General features: G+C 40.1%; 1 protein-coding gene across 8 annotated transcripts in view; it reads left to right on the plus strand.

Moving 5' to 3' along the window:
- Positions 1–24822, plus strand: part of OTUD7A (OTU deubiquitinase 7A) — a 149070-nt gene that overhangs the window by 87662 nt on the left and 36586 nt on the right. For 6 of the 8 annotated variants that reach the window (XM_075100135.1, XM_075100137.1, XM_075100139.1 and 3 more), the window contains 2 exons: positions 2761–2915; positions 22954–23136. In XM_075100135.1, coding sequence (XP_074956236.1) covers positions 2765–2915; positions 22954–23136 — 334 coding nt within the window. In that variant the 5' untranslated portion in view covers positions 2761–2764. The remainder of the gene's footprint in view (positions 1–2760; positions 2916–22953; positions 23137–24822) is intronic. The other 2 variants (XM_075100141.1, XM_075100140.1) reach the window with 1 other exon arrangement.

The raw sequence follows: 24822 nt of genomic DNA on the forward strand, positions 1-24822 counted from the left end.
ATGGCCAGTATAGCAGTACACAATTGTGGCATGACTGTCCAGGCTGTGACAGTCCACTGTTAGCCTCTACCCACCATCAGGCTTTTGTGCTGGTCATATTGGACTATTACAGGGTGAGTGAGTCTGGCTGATCACTTCTTGTCTCTCTCATCAGTTAATCAGCTCAGGTATGGGAACCAGAAATTTTCAGTTGGTGCAGTATTGTTGACCATGCACCTTTATGGTAGCAGGTCAACACCTGCTGTTCTTCAGCACACACCTCACAAAAGAAGGATCCTCTGAGAGGCTGGACAAGGTAGACAGCACAAAGTAGACATAGGCCCATATGTCTGGGGGTGAAGAGAGATTCTCTTCAACCTGCAGGAGCTCACAGGCCAGTCTATCCACAGTTGGTACCTTGATGTCTGTCCAGTTCGTTATCGCCAGGGTGCTGGCATATACTGTCGGTGTGTTCCATACAAAATTCCACTACATGGACCACATGCACTGGATTTTGTCCAGATCTTTGGAGGAGTGGTTGTTATCCAGGTTGCTGTAAAGCACCACTAATTCCCTCAGATACTGGATACCTTCCGCAATGGTGGTCCATGTGCCTTAGTAGCTTGCACATCTTCCTTGAGGGGATACCTTGCCTTCACACTCAGTAGAAGGTGCTTCCAGAGGCTGTGGATTGTTGCCCCTTTTCAAGTCCCTTTGCTGATTCCTCATTAAGGGGATCCCCGCTGCTGGGCTTCATTACGTTCTGATTTCTGACTATATGCCTCAGTATTCCAGTGGCAGAGCAACCAGGTGATAATTTGCTTGCTTGGCTCACAGCTGTAATCTTTCTGCATAACGTGAGCGTTCTGGTAATGCAGGGATATTTGAGAAACCGAAGGTTCATTGCAACAAGGAAGGAAACATCTGCCCCAGAGGAGGAGGAGGAGGTGCGATTCTTAATTTCCCTACATGGTTGCTCCTGGAGGAGGAGAAAGTGTAATTGTTTCTTGACCCCATGAGATGATCCCCAGAGTATTGGGATGGCAGCAATACATGGGCCAAACACCAGATTAGACTCAAAGCTTTTATCATAGCTCCCACAGGCAAAGAAAAACAAAGTGATAAACAACACGGCAAACAGCAAAAGCTGAAAGTGGCTGTTAACAAATCCCGGAGTCTGACATACAAAGTGCTGGAGTTTGCTGACCCCAGCCAGCAGCTAAGCACCTACCAGCTGCTCAGTCACTCTTCTCACCCCCACAGTGGGATGGGAGAGAGAATTGGAACAGCAAAAGCAAGCAAAAAAACCTCGTGGATCAAGGTAAAGGCAGTTTCATTAAAGGAAAGAGGGGCTAAAAATGCAAGTGATACAAAGACAATCACCACCTCTCACAAGCAGACTGATGCCCAGCTAATCTCTGAGCAGTGGCTACTTTGGAAAGACTCTACTCCAGTTTTACTGCTGAGCATGATGTTATATGGTCTACCATATCTTTGGGGTCAGTTGGGGTCAGCTGTCCTGGCTGTCCCCCTTCACAGCCTCTTATCCACCCCCAGCCTACTCACTGGGTAGGCAGAATAGGAACCAGAGAAGGCATTGAGGCTGTGTAAGCACCGCTTAGCAATGACTATAATACTGATGTGCTATCAACACTGGTTTAGTCACAATTCTGGAAAATGAATGAAGAAAATTAACTCCATCCCAGCCAGACACAGTACAGTGGAGAAAATATAAATTACAAAAGTGATATTAACAGGGCAAATAAACGAACAAATACTAAGCTCTGTTGTGTATATGTTCATATCAATAAGTCAGGCAGAACTCTAGCCTAGCCAAACATTTAAATACTTGCTTGTCATGGTTCAGCCCCAGTCGGCAACTAAACACCATGCAGCTTCTTGCTCACTCCCCCCACCCCTCTGGGATGGGGGGGAGAATCAAAAGAGCAAAAGCAAAAAAAACCGCCTGTGGGTTGAGATAAGAACAGTTTAATAATTGAAATAAAATAATAATGATCATTATTATGATAATAATAATATAATAAAACAGAAAGGGAAAAAAGCCAAAACACAAATGATATAACTGCTCACCACCCACCGACTGACGCTGCTGGTCCCTGAACCACGATTGCTGCCTCCCTCCCCTGGCCAGCTCCTCCCAGTTAACATACTGGGCATGATGTTACATGATATGGAGTATCCCTTTGGCCAGTTTGAATCCACTCTCTTAGCTGTGTCCTCTCCCTTCCCAGCTTCTTGTGCACCTGGCAGAGCATGGGAAGCTAGAAAAGTCCTCAACTAGTATAAGCACTACCCAGCAACAGCCAAAACATCTGTGTATTATCAGCCTTGTTTTTATACTAAGTCCAAAGCACAGCACTATGCCAGCTACAGTGAAGAAAATTAACTCTATCCCAGCTAAAATCACGACATTGCTAAACTTCAGAGCATGAGCAGTGACAACGATACGATGATTGTACTTTGAATGAACCATGCCTGTGTTCAGCTGGATTGGAGTGTTTAAGTTGCAGAATTATTTACAAGCTGTGTGTAAGAAAAATTCGAAAAAATATGAGATGTTAAGAAAAGAAAACCTTCTAGTGTGAGTTATCAACAGCTACTAGGCTAAGGCAGAGATGCATGACAAATACTGTTTATTTCAATACGCTGTAACTTGACTGTTTTAGCATTTTTAATAGTGTTGTCTGGGGAGGAGAGGACTTTGTGGTTTACATCGCTTTGGAGTATATTCTAAAATTCTGTTTCCTTTTTCCTTGGCAGATGGATGCCTTTTAGCCAGCCAGTGATTCCTACTGCTGCTGCATGTCTGGCAGCATCTCTGAATGATCACATGACTCTTGATATGGATGCTGTCCTGTCAGACTTTGTTCGGTCGACAGGGGCAGAACCAGGTCTGGCAAGAGACTTACTGGAAGGTAAGCTTTCAGGACACAAGTATTTCCTATATTCAGTGCTTGCTTAAAGCAAGAGCCAGGCATAAAAAGAGCATTGTGGTCTGTGGAAAGTGCCCAAGGACAGGGCTAGGGGCAGTGGGCTCAAGTCAGAACATAGAAAGTTCCACCTCAATATGAGAAAAAACTTCTTTACTGTGAGGGTGACAGAGCAGTGGAACAGGCTGCCCGGGGAGGTTGTGGAGTCTCCTTCCCTGGAGACATTCAAAACCACCTGGATGTGTTCCTGTGCCCCCTGCTCTAGGTGTACCTGCTGACGCAGAGGGGTTGGATGAGATGATCCCCAGAGGACCCTTCCAACCCCTACCATTCTGTAATTCTGTGAAACAAAGGTTTCTTAGTATTTTGACTAGTAAGTCACCTCTTGTAATAAGCTGACCGTAGATTATACTAAGGTAGGTGTTTCAGCAAAAGCCTTAAAAAGTTCATATTGTTAGATTGCTGTATTTCAGGCTATTGACATTCATGCCTTAAAAGTATGTGCCGGGGAGAAAGGGGAGGGGGCTTTAGCTGAATTTTGTAATTTTCAGCTTCCTCAAAGTAGTTGTAGATATTTCAGCTCACTGTACAAAGCAGCTGAGTTTAGTTTGAAATGGACTTACTGTAAAGTTATAGAGAAACCAGAGATATTTTTGTGGCCTGGTGATTAATATGCATACCTGAACTTCATTTCCATGTAATCACAAGTTTTGGTCAGTTCTTCTAGAGTCGCACAGCCCTTATCTCTTTCTGATCTGCTTGCAGATTCTATTTTTATAACTTGTTCAGACTGAATGTTCATATTGTGCTTCTGTGGAGTTTACATATCTTTTTCCAAGCCATTTCTAATACTGTTTCCTTTGTTCTTCTTTTGGGGGAAATGTTTTGAATTTCACTATCCTGTAGACAATCAAGGATACCAGTTTCTGCTTCCTTATCCAATTATTTTAATATGTTAATTGTTTTGCTTTGATTGTCCTATGGATGCATCAGGACAGTATTGTGCATGTGTGATGTTCTCCCAGGCAACAAAAGGGAGACTTAAATACACACTGACTGTTGTACAAATAGCTAACAGGTCTGTGCCTTGTATATAGAGTTTCTAAATTGCCAGAAGATGTCCTAAATATTGTCTTTGTTGATATTTTTATAACCTGACTGTCCTACTGGTAAAAACCCTGCAGTTTTTTTTCTGTTGAACTTTGCATTGAGCACAGCTACTTCTCTCATTAAAACATTCCACTTGTTGTGATGTCTTCAAGAAAGTGACAATTCTTGATTTGAAACGAAGATACAAATATATAAACACGTATATTGGTTCTAATTTATTTGTGTCTTGTTCTTTTTGCCAGCTATTAGTATTCTAAAATAAATAATACTATAAAGCAATTACATCTATCTCATTTTGATAAGCTAGACCTGTTGAGCTCCAAGTCTTGCTTTCTGTCTCTGTATTTTCTGCACCATTCAAAAGAATGTATACAGGTATGTTTTGGTATATCTTTGTAGTGCAAAGATTGCCTTTTTGCAATTACATTGCTTATATTGCTGTTTGTGTCTTTGGCTGAGTTTGTTTTAGTATTGCACAGGAAGCTTGTGGTCAAGCCTATGCTCAGTTACACGTTTCAAAGTTACCAAGTCTAGAATTCTGTGCAGTTGCTTAACTGTTGAGGAGTTCAGATTTTACAGACTTAAAATATTAAAACGCATTATTTCAATGGTATGAGAACTTTGTCACGGACATCTGAAAATGGATGTGAATGTAGACTTTTAAAGCTGCGTCCAAATTAAAAGATGGGTTTGTTTTTCTTAGCTCTAAGAAATTAATTTTATTTTCATGATATTGCTATGTCTACAGTTAGAAAAGCCATATAACTGTCTAATCAGCCATTCATTGGTGGATAAAATTGAATTAGAAATGGCTTAGTTTGTGTTTGTCCAATGTGCGATTTGTGTTTCCTTCCTATTTTTCAAATACTGCTTATTAAGTCTGAAAGGCCAGTTGTAGGTTACTTGCTATTTGCTGTCTACGTGATAGAGCTATGGGAACTTATATGTACAGACTCGGAGAAAGTACAAGGAAAGGTATGTGAAGGCAGAAGAGTCTTAGCACTTAACAGCACACAGACCTACACTTTAAGTCATGTGTCTTACTGTTTGAGTTTTCTTGAGTATTGTAAAGAACCTTCCTTCCTTTACAGTTTATTCTGATAATTTGGTAGATTTATAAACAGCCTATTTCTGCTGTTAAAGAAAAACTTTGCAACTTGAGATGACAATCTGATACGTCATAGAGCTATGTGTTATGACTAATTCAGTAATTTTTTTCATTAACCTTTATATAAGTATTTCAAAACTAAGGCTTTTTCCCAACTGTTCAATAGAACAGTGGTGATATTTATTGCTGCATTCTCCTGGAGAAGCTGGCTGCTCACGGCTTGGACAAGTGCACTCTGCACTGGGTTAAAAACTGGCTGGACGGCCGAGCCCAGAGAGCGGTGGTGAATGGAGTCAAATCCAGTTGGCAGCCAGTCACTAGTGGTGTTCCCCAGGACTCAGTGTTGGGGCCAGTTCTGTTCAATATCTTCATTGATGATCAGGATGAGGGGATCGAGTGCACCCTCAGTATTTTGCAGATCACACCAAGCTGGCTGGAAGTGTTGATCTGCTGGAGAGCAGGAAGGCCCTACAGAGGGACCTGGACAGGCTGGATCAATGGGCCGGAGCCAATGGTATGAGATTCAACAAGGCCAAGTGCCGGGTCCTGCACTTGGGTCACAACAATCCCATGCAATGCTACAGGCTTGGGGAGGAGTGCCTGAAGAGCTGCCTGGAGGAAAAGGACCTGGGGGTGTTGGATGACAGCCACTTGACCATGAGCCAGCAGTGTACTCAGTTTTGGGCCAAGAAGGCCAATGGCATCCTGGCTTGTATCAGGAATAGTGTGGTGAGCAGGACCAGCGAGGTGATAGTGCCCCTGTACTCGGCATGTCGAGTACTGTGTTCAGTTTTGGGCCCCTCACTACAAGAAGGACATTGAGGTGCTGGAGTGTGCCCAGAGAAGGGCAACAAAACTGGTGAAGGGTCTAGAGAACAAGCCTTAGGAGCGGCTGAGGGAGCTGGGGTTGTTTAGCCTGGAGAAGAGGAGGCTGAGGGGAGACCTTATCGCTCTCTACAACTACCTGAAAGGAGGTTGTAGCGAGGTGGGGGTCGGACTCTTCTCCCTAGTAACAAGCGATAGGATGAGAGAAAACGGCCTCAAGCTGGCCTCAAGTGCCAGGGGAAGTTTAGGTTGGACATTAGAAAAAGCTTCTTCAATGCTAGGGTTGTCAAGCATTGGAACAGGCTGCCCAGGGAGGTGGTTGATTCTCCATCTCTGGAGGCATTTCAAAGAAGGGTAGACATGGTGCTTGAGGATATGGTTTAGTGGTGGACTTGGCAGTGATAGGTTAGCGGTTGGACTCGATGATCTTAAGGGTCTTTTCCAACCTTAATGATTCTATGATTCTATATTTTGTAAATGTACACCATTTGTGTTAAATGATAATTAAGGATAGCAAAGAATGTTCAACTTATAGTCATGTAGATTTATCTAACTGGCACTGTAAAGGATAGATTATGGATTGTTTTCAAGTAGAGTTTTTGATAGCACAAAATCTTTTACCTTGTTACTCATATGCATTTATTAAAGATATATGAGCAATCAAAGTTTATTCTACACTTTGATGTGCTATGGGTACTCTAGTAATTCAGTTTAATGAGAATGACTTCATAGCATTAAAGTGTGAATACTCTTGTCTCCCCTTTCTGCCCCCAGCTTTGTTTTATCTTGCTTTTGAACATCCCAATAACTGCATGCCCACTTCTAGGATGAGAACCCAAGGTAGCTGAGATTATGAGGAGTCAGGATACTCTCATATACCCTTCTCTATACTAGTATAAATTTTTTCTTATGCTCACTGTGTGCCTGCATGCCTGAGCAATAACTGAGTGAGCTATTCTGGGCTGAATTCTCCAGATGATCTGTCCTCACATTAGAATCTGTCTTCCATCAGAAGCTGCAGTAGTCTTTGTCTACTCTGTTAGTTGCTGGCAGTGTCTTGTGCATAGAGCACTTCATGCCTGTTTTTGGTTGCTTGTTCTTTGTGGTACCTCTCTGTACTTTCTATACTGAAGGGCTTTTTCTTCCTCTACTCAGCACTCCTTGGTTTTTTTTGTCTGAATGCTGTCCTGGACCACCCAGACTACTTCCATTATTCTTTTCAGTTGAAAGAACAGCTTTCTACCAGCCCTGCCAAAATTCTTGCTACTATTACAGCTGAATTATTAAAATGGAACACACAGCTCTTTCAGCTTGTTTATGATTACAAGACTTTGTAATGTTCATCCTTGTTGTTTAGGACTCCAGGGAGGATACTTGGTTGATAGCTATTTACACCTTCGTCTCTAATCTTGCAGACTTTAAAGTAAACACCAGCAGGAATTACCTTTTGAGAGCCTGCACATTTACAGATAAGTGTCCTCAAATTCATGGCATCTCCAAGACACCATAAATCCTGATGTTTTTATGTTAATAATTACAAGTCAACCAAAGAATGCTGAGTATGTCCCTATGCAAATAAAAGGACACCAAAAGCTATTTGCTGACAGTACCAGATAATAAATAAAATCGCTGGTTGGGGAGAATATATGAGCACAACGTATGTCAGCAAATTTATAGAGTGGAAAGAGTGACTGTGACAGTTGCTTGGCTCTCTGAGTAGCATTTGACTCAGGCGACGTGGAAACTGGATCTGACATTACATGGTGTGATGGTTCAGGAATGAGATATGCTTGAAGTAGATCTCTTTGTATCTAAAATGTCTGCTACAGACCTGCAGGCCTGGTATCTCGTCTCTGCACTTCGATTCAGGAGGAAGGAAGGCTGTAGAAGTTTGTCTTGCTGACAGAAAAACCCACAACAGATTTATTCAATCAACCTGCCTGAAAACAAGGGCACTCTCGTCACTGTAAATGTTACTCTAACAGCCTTTCACATAATTCCTTCAGACAAAGGCTTCATTTTTGAACTAGCGGTATCCAAGAGCACAGTGTGAACCTTTATATCTTTTCCTAAGTTTAAAAACACTTTTAAAAATTGCATTCAAATATCCCATTGAAGCTTGTGCACCAGGACAAGATTATAATAAATTCTTTTCTCCTGTATTTTTTTCCAAAATATATTATCCTCTATTTTTAAACTTATGGTCATTGGTATTACTATCCTGTCTTTCATGAGGAACTTACTGGCTGTAGGAAACCAGGTGGTTGAAAGACACTCAGATACTTTAGAAAAAGGACACAGCTTGGGGCATAGTTCATTCCATATTATTATAAAAGAGTTTTTCCATTAAATGGAAGCATTATGTGTTTTCATTAGATTGGCCTCTTTTTTGAAAATAAGAACTCCAGAAAAGCAGAATATTCTATTAGAGTCCACTTGTATCTTTAAGGTTGTAGCAAAACTCCACATCAGAATGTGGAGTCTGTTCTACTCCATCTTCACTACCTGGGAGTGGTGCTGTTTGAATGTACATGTCACCAATACCACTGTTTCAGGTCTCCCTGCTTTTGGTACTCATTTTCTTTTCCCTCCATTTTATTTTTCAGTGATTAATTGTTTAGCTCTTGATTGCTGAAAATATATACTCAGCCTTTATTCTCATTCAGAGAAATGTTCCTCATACACTGATGTATATCAGTGAAAATAATTCTGCTTAAGTGCTAGTAGTTGCATTCTTTGAAAATAATTGTGTTCAATATTGATTTCAATAGCCAACACTCTGTCTGGCTGTGTCTAGTGCAGCACAGGAATAATTTACGGGGCAATTTAATGTGGATGTATAAATGGATTTAAAAAAAGAATAAAAAGTGTGTGAAAAATTCTATCATACTTTCAATTTTCCCCCTTGATTCCAGTTAAAAAGAACAGAAATCAGGGTTCTGAAGTCTTTCCATTAATTGCTTTTTTCCTTCTTTTTAGTTTGATGGAATGAAAATGTGCTAAGTTAGGGCCATCTAGATGCTAAAAGTGTTCCATTAATTACCCAGAGATTTGGATTTCAGCCCTCACTTAATTTTGAGTTTGACAGGGGAGGAACAAGCGAACACACAAAAATTCCTAATTTTACTTAAAACCAGGCTAAAATAAAATCCCATGCCCAAGTGGTTAATATTGACAGAGCAATTTGACAATAAATGTGACCCAGATGAAAGAAACAACAATCTCAGCAAAATAGTTTGAAAAGCAGCCCATGCTGGTAGGCATGTGCATCACTGCTTTGTGCAGGGTTAAAGTAGGATATGTATTAGCTTAGTGTCACAGGAAAACATGAAATGAGCTGCCAGACTCTCCAGATGTTAATGCCTGCCAGATCCAAAGGCACCTTTTAAGTCAATGGAAAGGCTTCTTTGCCTCACTAAGCTTTGGGAAAATTCTTAAACATAAACAGATATGTCTGCATGGTAGAGAACTGATTTCTCTTCAGCTGTGTTTGGTGTCCAACTTCCCCAATATCCAGGAATGAGGAGTGCATGTCCCTTTTCCTTCTGGATAGTCTAGGCCAGCACCTCGAATCTCCAATGCATAGAATAGCAGTGATGCTTGAGTTGTTAAGTATAACCTACTTAAAATGTGGCCTAAGGCAGAAGGAAACCCCTTGAAGAAAATAGTTTAATCTTTAAAACAAGTTATGCTGTATTTGGTTTACAGGGCCAGGGCTGTAGGTGTGGATAAACTTAGAGATTACTGATAAGTCAGTCAGCACACAGCTTAGCTTTCAGGAAGCAGCAGGTGTGCTGGCAATGACCACTTGAATATAGGGGAAAGGCATAGGATGAAATATTTTAAAATGTCAACAATATAGACAACCATCAGGAATTGGAGGATTTGTGAAATTCACTGGCAATAATAATAATAATTATATAAGTATAATATTAATGTAAATTAATAAACAAATCGACCAAATTAATAGTTATATATAATATATTAATAAAAATAAAATTATGTTAGTGTAATGAAAATAATATTAATAAAAATAATCCAAACTGCATTGAAAATAATGTATTTCACTGAAAAACTGCTCTTTTAATACAAATGGTTTCATTTATTTATATAAATTATGTAGTATTTTAACACTATATAAAAGTAATTGCTGTCTATTTCCAGCTTTATATAGCGCTTAAGCGAGGTGACATAGTTCACCATTAATTCAGAAATCAGGAGATTGGCTTTCCAGTCACGAAACATATGTGGTAAAGGAGACTGACCTGGTGAGAAATGACAGAGATGCAGTAGATAGACGTCTCATCAAAGAATACTGTATATAAGCAGAATTCAAAGAAAAGCATGTGAGTAATGGAGAGGGAGAGAGAAACTTACAGTACTGTCATGTGATTGAGCATACAAAGCTAACTCCCCCAAAATAGTTTCTTACTCTCCTCTTCCTCAGATAGTTCCTTTTTTAGTCCTCTTGTGGAAGGCTTGGCAAAGGGAAGATGAGCTGCTAGCAATGTCTTGTTACACAGAGATCGAAACTGTAATTTCCAGCTGCCTGTTCAGCTTTGAGTGACTTTGCATTCTAGCAGAAAATGAGGCAAATGTTAACAAAATGTCCTTGCTACATCATTTTCCTTTAAGAACATGGACCAGAATTTAATCTTGTTTTAAAACCTATGGTCTAATTTTATCCTAGTTTTGCACAGAAGTTTTTTCAGAAGGAATAAAGCTAGTCTTGATTCCTCCTCTTATCTTATGCCTGTTAGTATTTGTTAATCTACTTCATGCCAAATAGGAAGAAGTGACTGCATTTAAACTGAACTTGTGGATTGCTTTATTAGCAGTTGGTTTGTAAGAACAGACTTCCTTACATGGGAAAGAAGCTGGTGGTAGATTTTTATCTTAACAGGTTGTCAAGTGTGGGGGATTAAATTTCTTTTTTATATATATTTTAAAAAAGTAATTGTTGTGCACTGGCCTAGTGGCACAAAATGAGGGTCATTTTATGCTGGTGAAAACTAACAATCACACAATAATATTGAAGGTCAGAAGCTGCTTATCATTTCTCCAAATACCTTTCTAGCATAGTCATCTAAAGCTCCTAGGTTTAATAAATAGCTTGTATCCAGTGAAAGATCTCCTAGAATTATCTAGCAATATCTGAAGGAGTAAAAGAGCTTTTGCAGTTGAAGCTGGAATTACTAGTTACTTATTTAGTTAATAACTCTGCCATGTGCCTGTAATCACAGTTTTAAATGTTTGGAGAGTCTCCTATGGGGGGGAAAAAAGTGTCTTATGAAATTGTGAGGGTAAAATGTCAGAACTCTTCTAGTTCAGAACAGGTGATTTTAACTTCACCAGCATATAGAACTATAAACACATGCTGCATTAAAAAGATAGAAGTATAGAAGTAAATCAGGTGCAGCTGAGACATTTAAATAAAGGCTTCTCCAAGATTTGGACAGGTTATGAGAATGACTGAACCATGTCCCTAGCTGTATGAAGGTAATAATAGTCCCTTCTCGTCCTAAGTAAAACTCAAGATTTCATATAATTTTTGGCAATTATTAATCTTAAACAACAGCATCTCACAAAACATTATCATACCAGATACACAAGTATGCAGGAAGAATTCCTGTCAATGACAAAACACATTAATCATGCTCAGCTTTTAATTTCTATTGTGGCAAATGTGAACATTTCCATTTCATAAAGATACAGGGTATCAGGAGCACAGAAATTAACTTTAAACCTAGACAGGACAGAGTTGATGGTTGACAGGAAAAGGAAGAATTTCAAAGGCTTTCCTCTGTTTTGGAAGAGCTAAATCAGCTCACAACCTTCAGGCCTTTTTGAATTCTCCTGTACGATTGAATGCCCATGTAGCCCCAGAATAAAAATTGTTCTTTTACTACAGATGGCCATAAGTTAGTCTGTCTTAGGCACATCCTTGTTCATGAGGAGCCCATAATGTAGAATCCTTGGGGACCTTATTATATTTCAAATTATTTTATCTAAGTGTAAAACTACACAGATGCATGAATCCCAGTAGATTAGCCAAGAAATCATCATAAATGCATTAGCCTGGAGTGTTACACTTCAAACTGAACTTAGAGATCCATTTCAAAGATCGTGTCTTCATATTCAGTCCTTCCTTAGGTTGGTTATTCTTCTCTACCTGAAAGTTAGCTCATTGTCCTCTCTGTTTATGTTGTCCCGTAATGGCCATATTCCATTGGGTTAAACTGGTGACTTGTGAGTCAAGATGAAAATACTTGGTACTGGATTTATGCCCTGAAACACTGCAAGGACTTGTTCAGACCTAACTGTAAAACTCTGTTTCTTATTTATCTCAGTCCTGCAGGCAAAACTTCCAGCTAAGAACTCTTTCCTGTGTTCTTGGAAGGAATGCATTGTGATTTAGAGATTCATATTGTTTTACTTTTTAACATGCATAACTGCTCAAAATTGAAGCTGAAAGATGGCACAGAAGAATGTAGATGGAATAAGAGCCCTTGATGTTGTTTCTAGAAGTATGTTATATAGCCTGCCAAATACTGGATTAGTGTCTGGTCGTTTGTAAACATCTCAGATTGTACATATGTACAGGTAGTTTTCACCCTCATAAGGAGAAGGACTACATGAATTTCAGCATTCCTGCTGAAAATTCCCATGCATGTTTAATTGATTTGCTACTGATCCACAGTATAGTCTCAGAGTATTGAGGATGTTGGCAGAGGAGCTTGCCAAGCTACTCTCCATCGTTTACCAACAGCCCTGGTTAACAGGGGAGGTCCCAGATGACTGGAGGCTTGCCAATGTGACGCCCATCTACAAGAAAGGCCAGAAGGAGGATGTGGGTAACTACAGGCCAATCAGCCTCACCTCAGTATCGGGGAAGATTATGGAGCGGTTCATCTTGAGTCAGCTCATCAGGCAAGTGCAGGACAACCAGGGGATCAGGCCCAGCCAACATGGCTTCATTAAAGGCAGGTCCTACCTGACCAACTTGATCTCTTTCTATGCCCAGGTGGTAGACCTGCCTAGTGGATGAGGGAAAGGCTGTGGATGTTGTCTGCCTGGACTTTAGCAAAGCCTTTGACACTGTCTCCCACAGAATTCTCCTAGAGAAGCTGGTGGCTCATGGCTTGGATGGGTGTACTCTTCAATGGGTAAAAACTGGCTGGATGACCAAGCCCAGAGAGTAGTGGTGAACAGAGCTAAATCCAGTTGGTGGCCAGTCACAGAGGGGTTCCCCAGGGCTCAGTGTTGGGGCCAGTTCTGTTCAATATCTCTCCCTATCACTGGTCTAGATGAGGGGATCAAGTGCACCCATAGTAAGTTTGCAGACATCACCAAGTTGGGCGGGAGTGTTGATCTGTTCGAGGGTAGGAAGGCTCTGCAGAGGGACCTGGACAGGCTGGAGCAATGGGTCGAGGCCAATTGTTTGAGGTTTAAGAAGGCCAAGTGCCAGGTCCTGCATTTGGGTCACAACAACCCCATGCAACGCTCCAGGCTTGGGGAAGGGTGGCTGGAAAGCTGCCTGGAGGAGAAGGACCTGGGAGTGTTGGTTGACAGCTGGCTGAATGTGAGCCAGCAGTGTCCCCAGGTGGCCAGGAAGGCCAACAGTATCCTGGCTTGTATCAGGAATAGTGTGAGCAGCAGGAGTAGGGAGGTCATCATGCCCCTGTACTTGGCACTGGTGAGGCCATGCTTGAATACTGTGTTCAGTTTTGGGGCCATCACTACAAGAAGGATGTTGAGGTGCTGGAGCGTGCCCAGAGAGGGGCAACAAAGCTGGGGAAGGGGCTGGAGAACAAGTCTTACGAAGAGCAGACGAGGGAGCTGGGGTTGTTTAGCCTGGAGAAGAGGAGGCTGAGGGGAGACCTTATTGCTCTCTACAACTACCTGAGAGGAGGTGGTAGTGAGGTGGGTGTTGGTCTCTTCTCCCAAGTTACTAGTGATAGAACAAGAGGAAACGGCTTCAAGCTGTGTCAGGGGAGGTTTAGATTGGATATTAGGAAAAATTTCTTTACTGAAAGAGTGGTCAGGCATTGGAACAGGCTGCCCGGAGAGGTGGTGGAGCCACCATCCCTGGTGGTGTCACCTCAGGTCATGGTTTAGGAGACATGGTAGTGTTGAGTTGACGTTGATGATCCTAGAGGTCTTTTTCCAACCTTAATAATGCTATGATTTTATGTAAAAAGCTGGTTCTGTTAAATGGGCTAAAAGGGGAGATGATATGTCTCCCACCTAACAGCTGAGGCTTTGTATTTGTGGGACAGCTGCTATGCCAAGAACACTGCTTTATGTGTTGGCATGGTGTGTCAGAGGTGCATTCTCTGCAGCAGATTTGAAGGAGTTAGATTGATTGGGATGATATTGAAAAAAAAAATGTTTTGTCTGCCAGCAAGACATTTTCTGTTCTGTGGGCAGGGATGGTTTGAAATTTTAATTTTTTTTTTTTTTGATAGGGAGGTGGTTTTTTCCCTGTGGATGCTTTGCATTAGCTTTAGTAATAGTGGGATTGTAAATTTTGTCCAATTTACTAGTGAAAAATATACAGACAGTGATAGTAAAATAGTTAAGAAATGGTGGCAAAAACCTTGAAAGTTACATTGCTGGTACTGGTTCTTCAATAGTGTCTCTTTTTTTTTTCTTTTTTAATGTTTCCTAAATGGTATTCCATTCAAATGTGAGTTTCATTAACAAAATCAGCATTAAACGTAAAGTAGGTGGGCAGATATTGTACCCGATTAGAATAGTTAAAAATTCCAAAAGGTGAGTCCGTTCTATTTTGCTGCCGTCTCACCAAAATACCTTTTTTGCTCTCTTGTATTTGTCACATTAAAAAATGATGCTCTGTCTTCTTTTCATCTTAGTTTCTTTTTGTTCTTCTATAGATCTCATTTTTATTTTCTGAGATACATCATTCTGTAATCTTGTCCAAGTCACTTTCTCTGTGAGCTGTGTAACATTTTGGCTTCTTTGTTTTCCTTTATTTTTTTGTGAAAGTTTCACATTAATTCCTACTGGATATTTTTTATTGCTTCTGCTTCTTATATATATGCACCAGTAGTTTATGAACTGTAAACACAGGCTGCATTGTAATTTGTTTAATTCTGCCTTCCCCTTCTGTACCCGTTTTCTTGTATGTTTTTGGTCCTGTTTAACTTTAGGCAGCATTTCCTGCCCCTTTTAAAATTTGCTTTGCGCAAGTCTTTTGTATATGTTGTTGCTGCAAGTTGCCCTTCATTGTGGTCCTTATTTAGATCTTTCCTAGTTCCCCACCTCAATTGCATCCTTTCTAGCATTTTGTTTATCATTAAATCAAGAACTGCTGGTGACCTTTCAAGTGTTCTTTTTATCGTATTGCAGTAGGTGGATATTTGAAAGCTTGTTGAGGGGAATGCTTTATAGTTGCACGCTTGCTATTCCTGCTAATTAATGATAACTGTCCTCTAGTTTTATTATATCTGTTTTGAGAAGTGAAAGATAATAGATTAACTTACAGCCCTCTAAGCTGTGCTGTTTAGCCAAAACAATAAAAGCAAAAAAAACCCCAAAGACTAAATAATAGCCTGTCGCTTAGATCTTGCTGTGTGAATATTATCTGCCTGAAAAACATAAAATCTAGTAGCAGTACAACTGGCGTAGGCTGCTTAATGGGTGCCTGATTTTTGTTATTAGAGAGTACAAGCTGTGATCTCACAAAGCATGTGCTCAACACTGAGCAAGCAAGGATTACTCATGTGCTGCAGAGCATTAAGAAGTCACTTTCTCCTCACAGCACAATCAAGTTTAAGACTTGACTAGAGAAAGGCTAGGTTAAAAAAAAGATGGACCCTTATTCTCCAGAAAAACGAAGGGTGAATGCAGCTGCCTGAGCACTGTGAAAACTAATATAAAACCTGAGTGGTGCTAACTGTACTACCTTTATGAAGGCAGAGTGTATTTCTCATGTAAAAATTTACAGTATGTGATAGTCTTGAAGCAAACAGTTTGAAGCAAACAGTTTAAAGCAAAAGTCCAAAGTTTCTAGTGCTCTTCTGCATTCAGGTTTCAGCTTATTGAAACGTGGAGTGGGTAAGGACTTTGTCAGGAGGTCACTGAAAGTTTTCCAAGACAGCTTCCAAGAGAGGGCACTATATAGTTGTATTGGGATTTTTGGTGTTTGTTTTTGTTTTTAAAACTGCACTATATTGTTTAAATCTCAACAAAATGGTGATATTTTAAAATAATACCTGGGCAAACCAACCCTCATCTGTCTTATAATACAACATTTCTGGTTCCGCTCAGGAAAAAGTAATCATGTTAATATTTATATTTGCTATAGTGCCATACCATGTGTATGTACATAGTACATGGATCCAGTGTGGTGGCTAATGTAGCCTACATGCAGCTTGGGGCAGAACCAGATATGCAAAAAAACCCCAGCTACAGGAATATTTCTTGGCCTTTTAAGTTTACTCTGGTTTGCTTTGACCTCTTCATTGGCATGCACCCAATTTCCTTGCTGCAGAGTCTGAGGAAAATCACAGTGGTTTTTTTCTAAGTTTCTGGCTAACCTATGGGCTCAGTGGTTTATTAATCTAGTATTGTTTTTCTTGCAAGTCTACCTCAAGAGGAAAACAGTAATAGTCAAGGCTAAATATAAAACTTTGTGTTGGTCTTTGGTTTCTTTTATCAAATGTTTTCTCAGGAGTAGATGGTGTTCACAGGTTGAGAAGGACAAGAAGGTGAGGTGGAAGGGCTGGGAAAGGTGAAGGAATAAGGTGTCTTCTCTGATCGTAATGTGGTCAGTCCTAATGAGGTCACCTCAACCTTTCCCTCCCTCAATAGCTAGATCTGATAGTAAACAGCTTTCCCCAGCGTTTGCTGAAGATGTGGTGCCTGAAGAGCAGTGTGCCAAGGTGAGAACATGCTCTCTGTGGATCCTGCAGTAGTACTCTTGCATAGAGAATGCTCCTGGTTGCTGCCTTCTTTTCAACTTCTTTCTAGCCTGGGATCTGGAGTCCAGTGAACCTACCACAGAAAGCACTGGCACTGGACACTTGGCTCTCAACCCCTGCCCCCTTCTTGTACTCTTGGCGCTCTTATGTCGTCCTCAGTTGAAGCACCCTAAGGAAAGCTAGGCTTTTTGGATCCAGGACCAAGGCCTGGGAAAATTTTGTGTGTCTCATCTTAGTCTCAGAGCATCAGATCACTGGGAAACCTGCTTCTGAACACTTCTTGGATCTTTGAGTGGTCTAAATAGGGCAGAGGTGGGGGTGGGGGGAAACAGTCCTCTCCAATGATCAGGAAAAACTGAATCATCTAGAATGCTTCTGAGGTGAGCCCTACTCTTGCTGTTCTTTAGCATAGTTTTTTTTAACCCTGTACTAATCCAGTTTGAGTTGGTAAGACAAAAATGGATACGTGGCTTCTAAAATTATATATTGTTTTATCAAAGTCTTTGTTTTTTTCTTCAGGCTGACAATGCCTCCTGTTGTTAGATAAGCAATGATTATTTAGGACAGAAACTTCACAGTGTAACTGAGTTTATTTTTGAATATGCCTTTCATGTAGATGCCTGCTGTCTCTGACACTAAAACATCAGTACCAGCCCTCAGCCAGAGTGCATCTTCCATTCCTTACTCAGCTGCACTTTGGTTTTGTTTTGTTGTTTTTCCTCCACACTAGAAACTCTTGGTTTTAAAGCAGAGACCTTTTAGTCCTGTGAAATTTTATACCCGCTGACTCACATAGCACATGCAGCGGTTCTGGAAGTAATAGTTCAGTAAGAGTATTCTTTCTGATGTGTTTGTGAATTAATTTGATTCCAGCATCCTGATCGTGATTCACTACCTGTGTTTTCTAACCAGCTTTGTGCTGCTCCAGCTTTTTGCTGACTGATGTTCTATGACCATTAGAAACTCAAAGCCTTTCATGTAAACCCACTGTGTCACTGCTCTTTGGAGCAATTTTTTTGCTACTGACTGATATGGTGCTACCAGTGACTTGTCATCTGATGTGACTGTACTGAAATAACATCGTTATGCCTGTGAAATACCTTTTTAAAGACAATAATATGTCATATAAAAAAGAAGTTAACAGTAAGTGAACAGTAGGGTTCATCAGATAAGTAACAGTAAAAAAAAAATGCACAGACAATCTGAAGAATAGTTTTGTGATGTTTTTGTCCTTCAAATTGCAACAAAAAGTCTTACTTGACTTAATTTAGTTGATGAAACTATGCAAAATAGATTAATTACCTGTTGGTTCTCCTTCAGCCTTGCAATGGGAGGGCATGTCAGTGCTTATGTTGGGTGTAAACTTTGTGGGACAGAATGTGAAAGTTTGTTCCTTTCTGTTGAGCGCCTGTGCAGGAGATGACAATTAAAGGAAACAAGAGATGTGACTGAGTAGGGACTTGTGTGGGGAGCAGGGTCTAGGAGATTTCAGAGAAGACCAGGGAACAGACATACAAACAGAACTTTGATAATAGAAAGAGTAAGTCTTTTCCTAGGGACCCAGAGGGACAGTATGTAGTCTGCTCCAAACTTGAAACTTGTTGAACAAGTAGCAAGACTGGAAGGAGGGGCCTGCCCTGTGAGGCACTGGGGGCGAAACATTTGATTTCAGTGTTATGTTAATTTATTTTTGTCATTTCTGACCCAGCATACCTCAGGTTTGTTTCTTCTTTCAAAACTTAGTTTGGAATGTAATAAGATGCAGCTTTAGAAATTAAAAAGCTTTTGGTATGCAAAGTTTAAAGGAGGAGAGCTAGGCAGAGTTAGCTCTGTTCACCTCCACAATCATAAGCCCCACTAAAGCTTCTTCAGTAACTTCGAGCTGAAACTTTCTCACCCACCATGTCACACTGCTAGAAATCAGTGTTCAGATCATCTGCTCTGGACATCTCTGAATTTAATAACCTTTCTGATTTGTTCCCAGCTTGTCCATTGTTTCTGCAGTCCGTCTCAGTGGTCCAAATCACAGCACACTTTTTATTATATCTGTTTACTTTTTTTTTAACACACTGCATTAAATTTTGGTACTTATTTGTATTTCTTCACACAATATCATTTATAAATGCCTCTTGTTTTTTCCTCTCTTCCTTTCCCCTAATTCTCTTTGCTGCCTCCAGTTTTCTCTACTTTGACTTATGAATTTTCTTCTTTAATCCTCCCAAACTGATGAATTTCCTTTTTTATGGGCAATGGGAAAACCAAAAGGTCTGTCGTTCATATTTACTTGTGAAACTACAAACCAAGGGCAAGCTTATATGTTTCCAGTACAGAGAGTAGCTGAAAACACTAGTCAGGGTGGCTAATATCAAAAAACACTTTCATGGAGAGGACAAGGTGCTCTAATTTGGTTGAATTTTTCTCTTGCATTCCAATGCTTGGAGGCTCCAGCAAATTTGGGGAAAGTGAGCCCCGTAATCATTTCCTGTGTTGGTTTTCTGAAGTTTAAGGCTCTGGTGCTCATTGATGCTTTTGTGCAGGAGATGGGGACAACTCCAAGGGGATGGAGAGATTTGAAAACAAAATATTCCTATGTAAGATACATTTAGGTATAGAAATTTTATTTTATATATAGTTTCAAGTCTGTATTGGAAGTTCAGTTTCTGCATTGTGCCATGGAGCATAACTCAAGAGTCACTATGCTATTTAGTTTTAAAAGCAACATATTGTGAGCATAGTTGCTGAAGGTTGACTTTAAAGTTTCTGATGGAGCTTTTCGTTAAGATGATGGTATTTGGCCTAAAATTAAGGACAGTGGGACTTCTGTTAGTCTACTGATTTTCTGCTTTCCTACGACATACATCAAAGCCCCATCACACAGCAGTCACTTATAGCACATGCACAGTGATTTTTTTTTTTTTTTTTAGATTTCAGAACTTAAACGTGAAAATATCTTGAGCAGGTGACCTGTAAGGAATGCCCTGACACTAGAGAAATGCTGTCAGTGTTCCATCAATATAGCTCTGTTACTCAGGGATCTGCACTGAATAAACCCAGTACTTTATTGTCCTCATGGTTGAGAAGATTTAAAAAATATATTGTAAGTGCCTCCTAAAAACAGGACCAAAGAAAAGCAATCCCTATGCCAACCATTGATATGTGATCACACTCGTGATTCTTCGATGTTCAGGTTGAGCAACTTGATTCAGATTATATATATATATATATATATATAAAAAACTATATATTACTTTATATAGTTAGAGCAGAGCCCTGATCGTATTACAGCTATTGAATCTACATGGTTTTTTTAGGAAAAAAAATGCTGGCGATAACTCAAGTGCTTGTTGTAGGATCTCTGACGATTTTCACTGAATTTACATTTTGCCCTACAGGCTTTCTAATAGAAGATTACAGCATAACATGTATAACAATTCCATATCGCTGACATGGTGGTTTATATTATGTACTACTCAGGATGTATATAACATTCTTGCTTGATGGTATTAATTCTTCTCTCACAATTTTGTTTAGTACTTCAAAACCTGAGGTAGTTTAGCTCAACTCTGCAGGTAAAAGCTGTTTGTGCTGGTTTTTTCCTACTTCAGTTAAGTTTTTGTTCTTCACAGAAATTACTGTAACAGTAAAAGACTTTCTTTTATCTGTATGAAACTGCTTTGTACTATTTTTAGCTTATTCTCCTTTGTGTAAGTAAATAAGTTATATTTAACTGCTACTTAGGTAATGTAGCTTCTCAAAGTAGATAAAGTGACAAACTTCATGGTGTAATAAATCATTTATTAGTCAGAATCAGGTTACTTTTGAATTCCCAGAAAAAGTGCTCATGGAATGCTCTGGAAGTCTGATATAATTAGTGGTGTCTTTTTTCTTGCTATTAAATATTTGTAATTTTCCAATTGAAGTACTTGGAGAATGCTAGAACATTTATGTATTTTAACATAGCGAGGTTGTCTTGAAAATAACATACAAACATCTCAACATTTTTTTCATTATTATTTTTTGAGACTGACCACCTGTACAAAACAGACTTCTTTATCTCTGGAGATTAGCCTGTGTTCTGTTATCACTGGTGATAGCAATATGATGAAGTGGGAGCTTGGAAGCAAATATTTTAGAGGATTCTGTGTTGGCAGGTTCTATCAGCAGCTGACACAGATATGGAACCACACTGACTGAATCCTCTCACTGCATGTTTTGTTACAAAATGCTGTCCTATATTATCTGATTTTCAAAAGACTTAAAATCTCTGAGGGAGCAGGTTGACTCTGATATATAAGGTAAAGGGACCTAAGGTACTTTGCCTTTGCATTGTAGCTGCTCTGAGAATAGAAAGATAAGAAAGTTTCTCACTCTTTTATGCTATAACACTAAGTCATGTCTTTCCATCATTGCTGCTAATTATTATCTATTACTAATACACCTGTACAGTAGTGAATTATTACCACCTCTCATTATTTTATGTTAAATTCTGTGGAATTTAGCATTCATCTTAAATTGCCAGTTTGTTTCGCCATCTGATCGGAATCAAAGCAAGAGAAGTCCTGGTGTTGATTGCCTCGTATGATAAAATGTCTGGATTTGTGGATGAGAGGAGAGCAGTGGATACCTTTTACGTCAATGTTAGCAAGGCTTTTGATGCTGTTTCCCATAGTATTGCTGTGTTCAAGTTAGGATGTTACAGTCTGGATGCTTGGACAACTAGATGGGCAAGTAACTGTTTTGATGGTCAAGCTCAGAGGGTAGTGGTTAATGGGTAGTTTTCTAGCTGGAAGATGGTAACAAATGCTGTGCCTCAGGGGTCTATACCTGTTTAAATTCTGTATCACTGAGGCAACATCAAGTTTGCAGATGACACCAACTGAGTGGGACCAGTTGATGTCAAGGGCAGAGCTGCTATTCAGGGGAACCTAGACAGAACAAGGGAATTGACCAACAGGAGCCTGGTAAAATTTAACAAGGATGAACACAGAGTTCTGCACCTGGAAAAGAACCCCCCCCACAATGATACAGGCTGGGGGGCAGCTTGGCAGAAAAAGACCTGGAAGCCTTGGTAGCCGGCAAGCTGCACATGAACCAGCCATGTCCCCTGACAGCTAGGAAAGCCAGCAATATGCTGAGTTATATCGAGAGAACCATAGCCTGTGGATTGAGGGAAGTGATTTACAGCTCTCTACTGAGCACTCATTAGACATCTGTATTATTGTGTCTAATTTTGCCCACCACCCCCAGTCCAAGGAAGACAGCTATAGGTTGCATTGAGTTCAGGGGAAGGCTGATGATGGGGGCTGATGATCCTAGAGGTCTTTTGCAACCTTAATGATTCTATGATTCTACAAAGGTGGTTGGGGTTGGAGCACGAGTTCTGTGAGGAAAGACTGAGGGAGCAGGGCTTGTTCAGGCTGGAAATGGGGAGGCTTCGAGGCGATCTAACACCAGACTTCCAGTGCCAGTAAGAAGGTTATCAAGGAGTTGGAGTTGGGCTCTTCACACTGGTGCATGGCAGAAGGACAAGGGGCAATGGGTATAAGTTGAAACAAGAGAGGTTCAGAGCAGACATAGATCCCATGAAGACAGTCAGGTGTGGGAACGGTTTGTACAGTCTCCATCTTAGCATTTTAAAGACCAAACTGAATAAAGCCCTGAGCAATCTTGTCTGATCTTATAGCTGACCCTGCTTTGATCAGGAGGTTGGACAAGGGCTTTCCTGAGGTCTTCTCCAATTATGATATAATGAAAGCTAAAATAAAAATTAAAAAGAAAAAAAGAAAAATATTTCTGTCCTTGTCTGTTTGCTGTGTACTTTCAAGGTGTTTATCAACTCCGCATTTGCATTTTTGTTGAGGGTTGAGTCGTTGATAATGTTCTATCCAAAGAACCTCTGTTGCCTTGCTCATGCTTTAAGAAAGAGTAATTTCTCTATTTAAGTTTATATTTTAAGTGCAGATGAAGATGGTTTTCAGGTTAACAATCTAGTCACATACAGATGTGAGCAGAATGTCATTTTGCTGTTTGGCAGGCAAAAATTGGGACTTGACAGCAGCTTTGAATGACTATGAGCAGCTCCGGCAGGTACACACCGCCAACCTGCCACAGGTGTTCAATGAGGGCAAATACTACAAGCAGCAGGAGCCAGAGCAGCCTCCCCAGGTGACAAAGGCTGAGCGACCCTGCCTGCAAAGGCAGGATGACATTGCTCAAGGTAAGAGCTCTTCTCCAGGGCCTCTGCAGACGGGCAGCTTTCTAGCGTGTCTGCTTGCAAGTTGTGCTTGTCTGTAGGGAGTTGAGGTCATTTGCCATCAGCCTGTGAACTGTGTCATTGTGATGGGATATACAGAGCTACTGCTGGACCCTATGTTTCACATGTTTCAGTTGTCATGAGCTTTGCCTCAGTTCTGCAAGTTATTTTTTCAATGTGTGACTAAAGTACAAAAATATGTTGTCCCCAAGCAGTCTTATGGTACGTATAAAAGGAATTATCAGAGGGTGACACAGACCACTATTGTATGTAGTTTTCTGTGCTTATTGAGACCAAAAAAAGGTTAAAAAATTTTCCATAATTCAGTCTTTCCATTCTTACAGTATGTGGTATGTGGTTAAGGTGTATGAAATCTGTGAATAATGTTCAGCTTTAAAATGTTTTTCTTTCATGGTTCCACAGAAGAAACCTCCTATCCCCCACCAAATAGAAATTGAAACCTTAAGAAAAATGAGTCAACTACCTCTAGCAGCTGATTTCCAGTACAGGATGATAAGCATTAGAATTTACTTTTTTGTTGGCAGATCTTTTCTAGGTTTTATTTCAGATCACTCTCTTTCTGACTGTTGGAAAGCTTTTTTTTTAAAAAAATATTAATTTATCAAGGAACTGTAGTTTGCACTGAATTAAGTCTGACAACTTGAGACACAGGGAGGTAATAACACTAGCTTGGTGATGGCTTTCTGTGTAATCATTAGAAGGAACAGAAAGTCTTCCCTTCTGCTGCTGACTCTTCCAACATGTTACCAGGAAATGGCATTAGTACTTTGGAGTGTCAGTAAAGCTTTTTTGAAAATGGTAAATTCCATTGGTAAAAAAGGAACTGTAGTACTTGTTATGACTTCTTAAAAACACTGACTACAAATCAAGGGAGGAAGAATAGCACACTGTAGTTGATAAAACAGTGTCCCTGCATTCTCATTAGGGTATAGCTCACTCTAAGATTCCATGTTATCAAACTGCCCAGTTTAGACTGAAATGACCATCTGGTATTTTAGTGGGGGTAGTGTGGGGTAAGTCTGGCTTTAAATGACTGGGCTGGCAGTAACTTTGCTATCAATTCAATGCACTGAAACGTCAGACTGGAGTGAGGAGGACGTTCAGGGAGGAGCAGGGAAAGGAAAGGAGGGTCTTCTTATGGACCCAGTCCTTGGAGTGGGGAATGTAGCCAACAGGTGAGGGCTGGACCGTGGTGGGAAGGAGTGATGGAGTGGTAGCAAGGGGATGTCAAACAGAAATGCTATACTATACTTCAGTTCCCTTGTTTAAAAGTGATTTAGCTGAGATGGACAGGGAGAAGAAAGAAATGCAAATGTAATCAGTCCTTCTACCCCTCCCTCCAATTTAGGATATTTTAGAGAGTACAATTTAGCTCTTAAACTAAGAAAAACTTTGATCCATTAGAGAAACAAAAGTTCACAAACTGGAGGAAAATTGATTTTTTTCTTAGGCAGTTTGAGATGTTTTAAAAACACTCTTGGCTTAAGTGATAAGCTGCATTTAAGTAAGCTTCTTTTGTTAATTTCTGAAGGCATAGAAGTACAGGGACTTCTTTTATTTTAATATGGCATTGTACATATTTGAGGGTTGATCACTAAAGGCTAATTTATGGTAGTATTTATGAAGCTA

This window comes from Phalacrocorax aristotelis, chromosome 7, assembly GCF_949628215.1.
Source record: "Phalacrocorax aristotelis chromosome 7, bGulAri2.1, whole genome shotgun sequence".
In the NCBI taxonomy this organism is placed as follows: domain Eukaryota; kingdom Metazoa; phylum Chordata; class Aves; order Suliformes; family Phalacrocoracidae; genus Phalacrocorax; species Phalacrocorax aristotelis.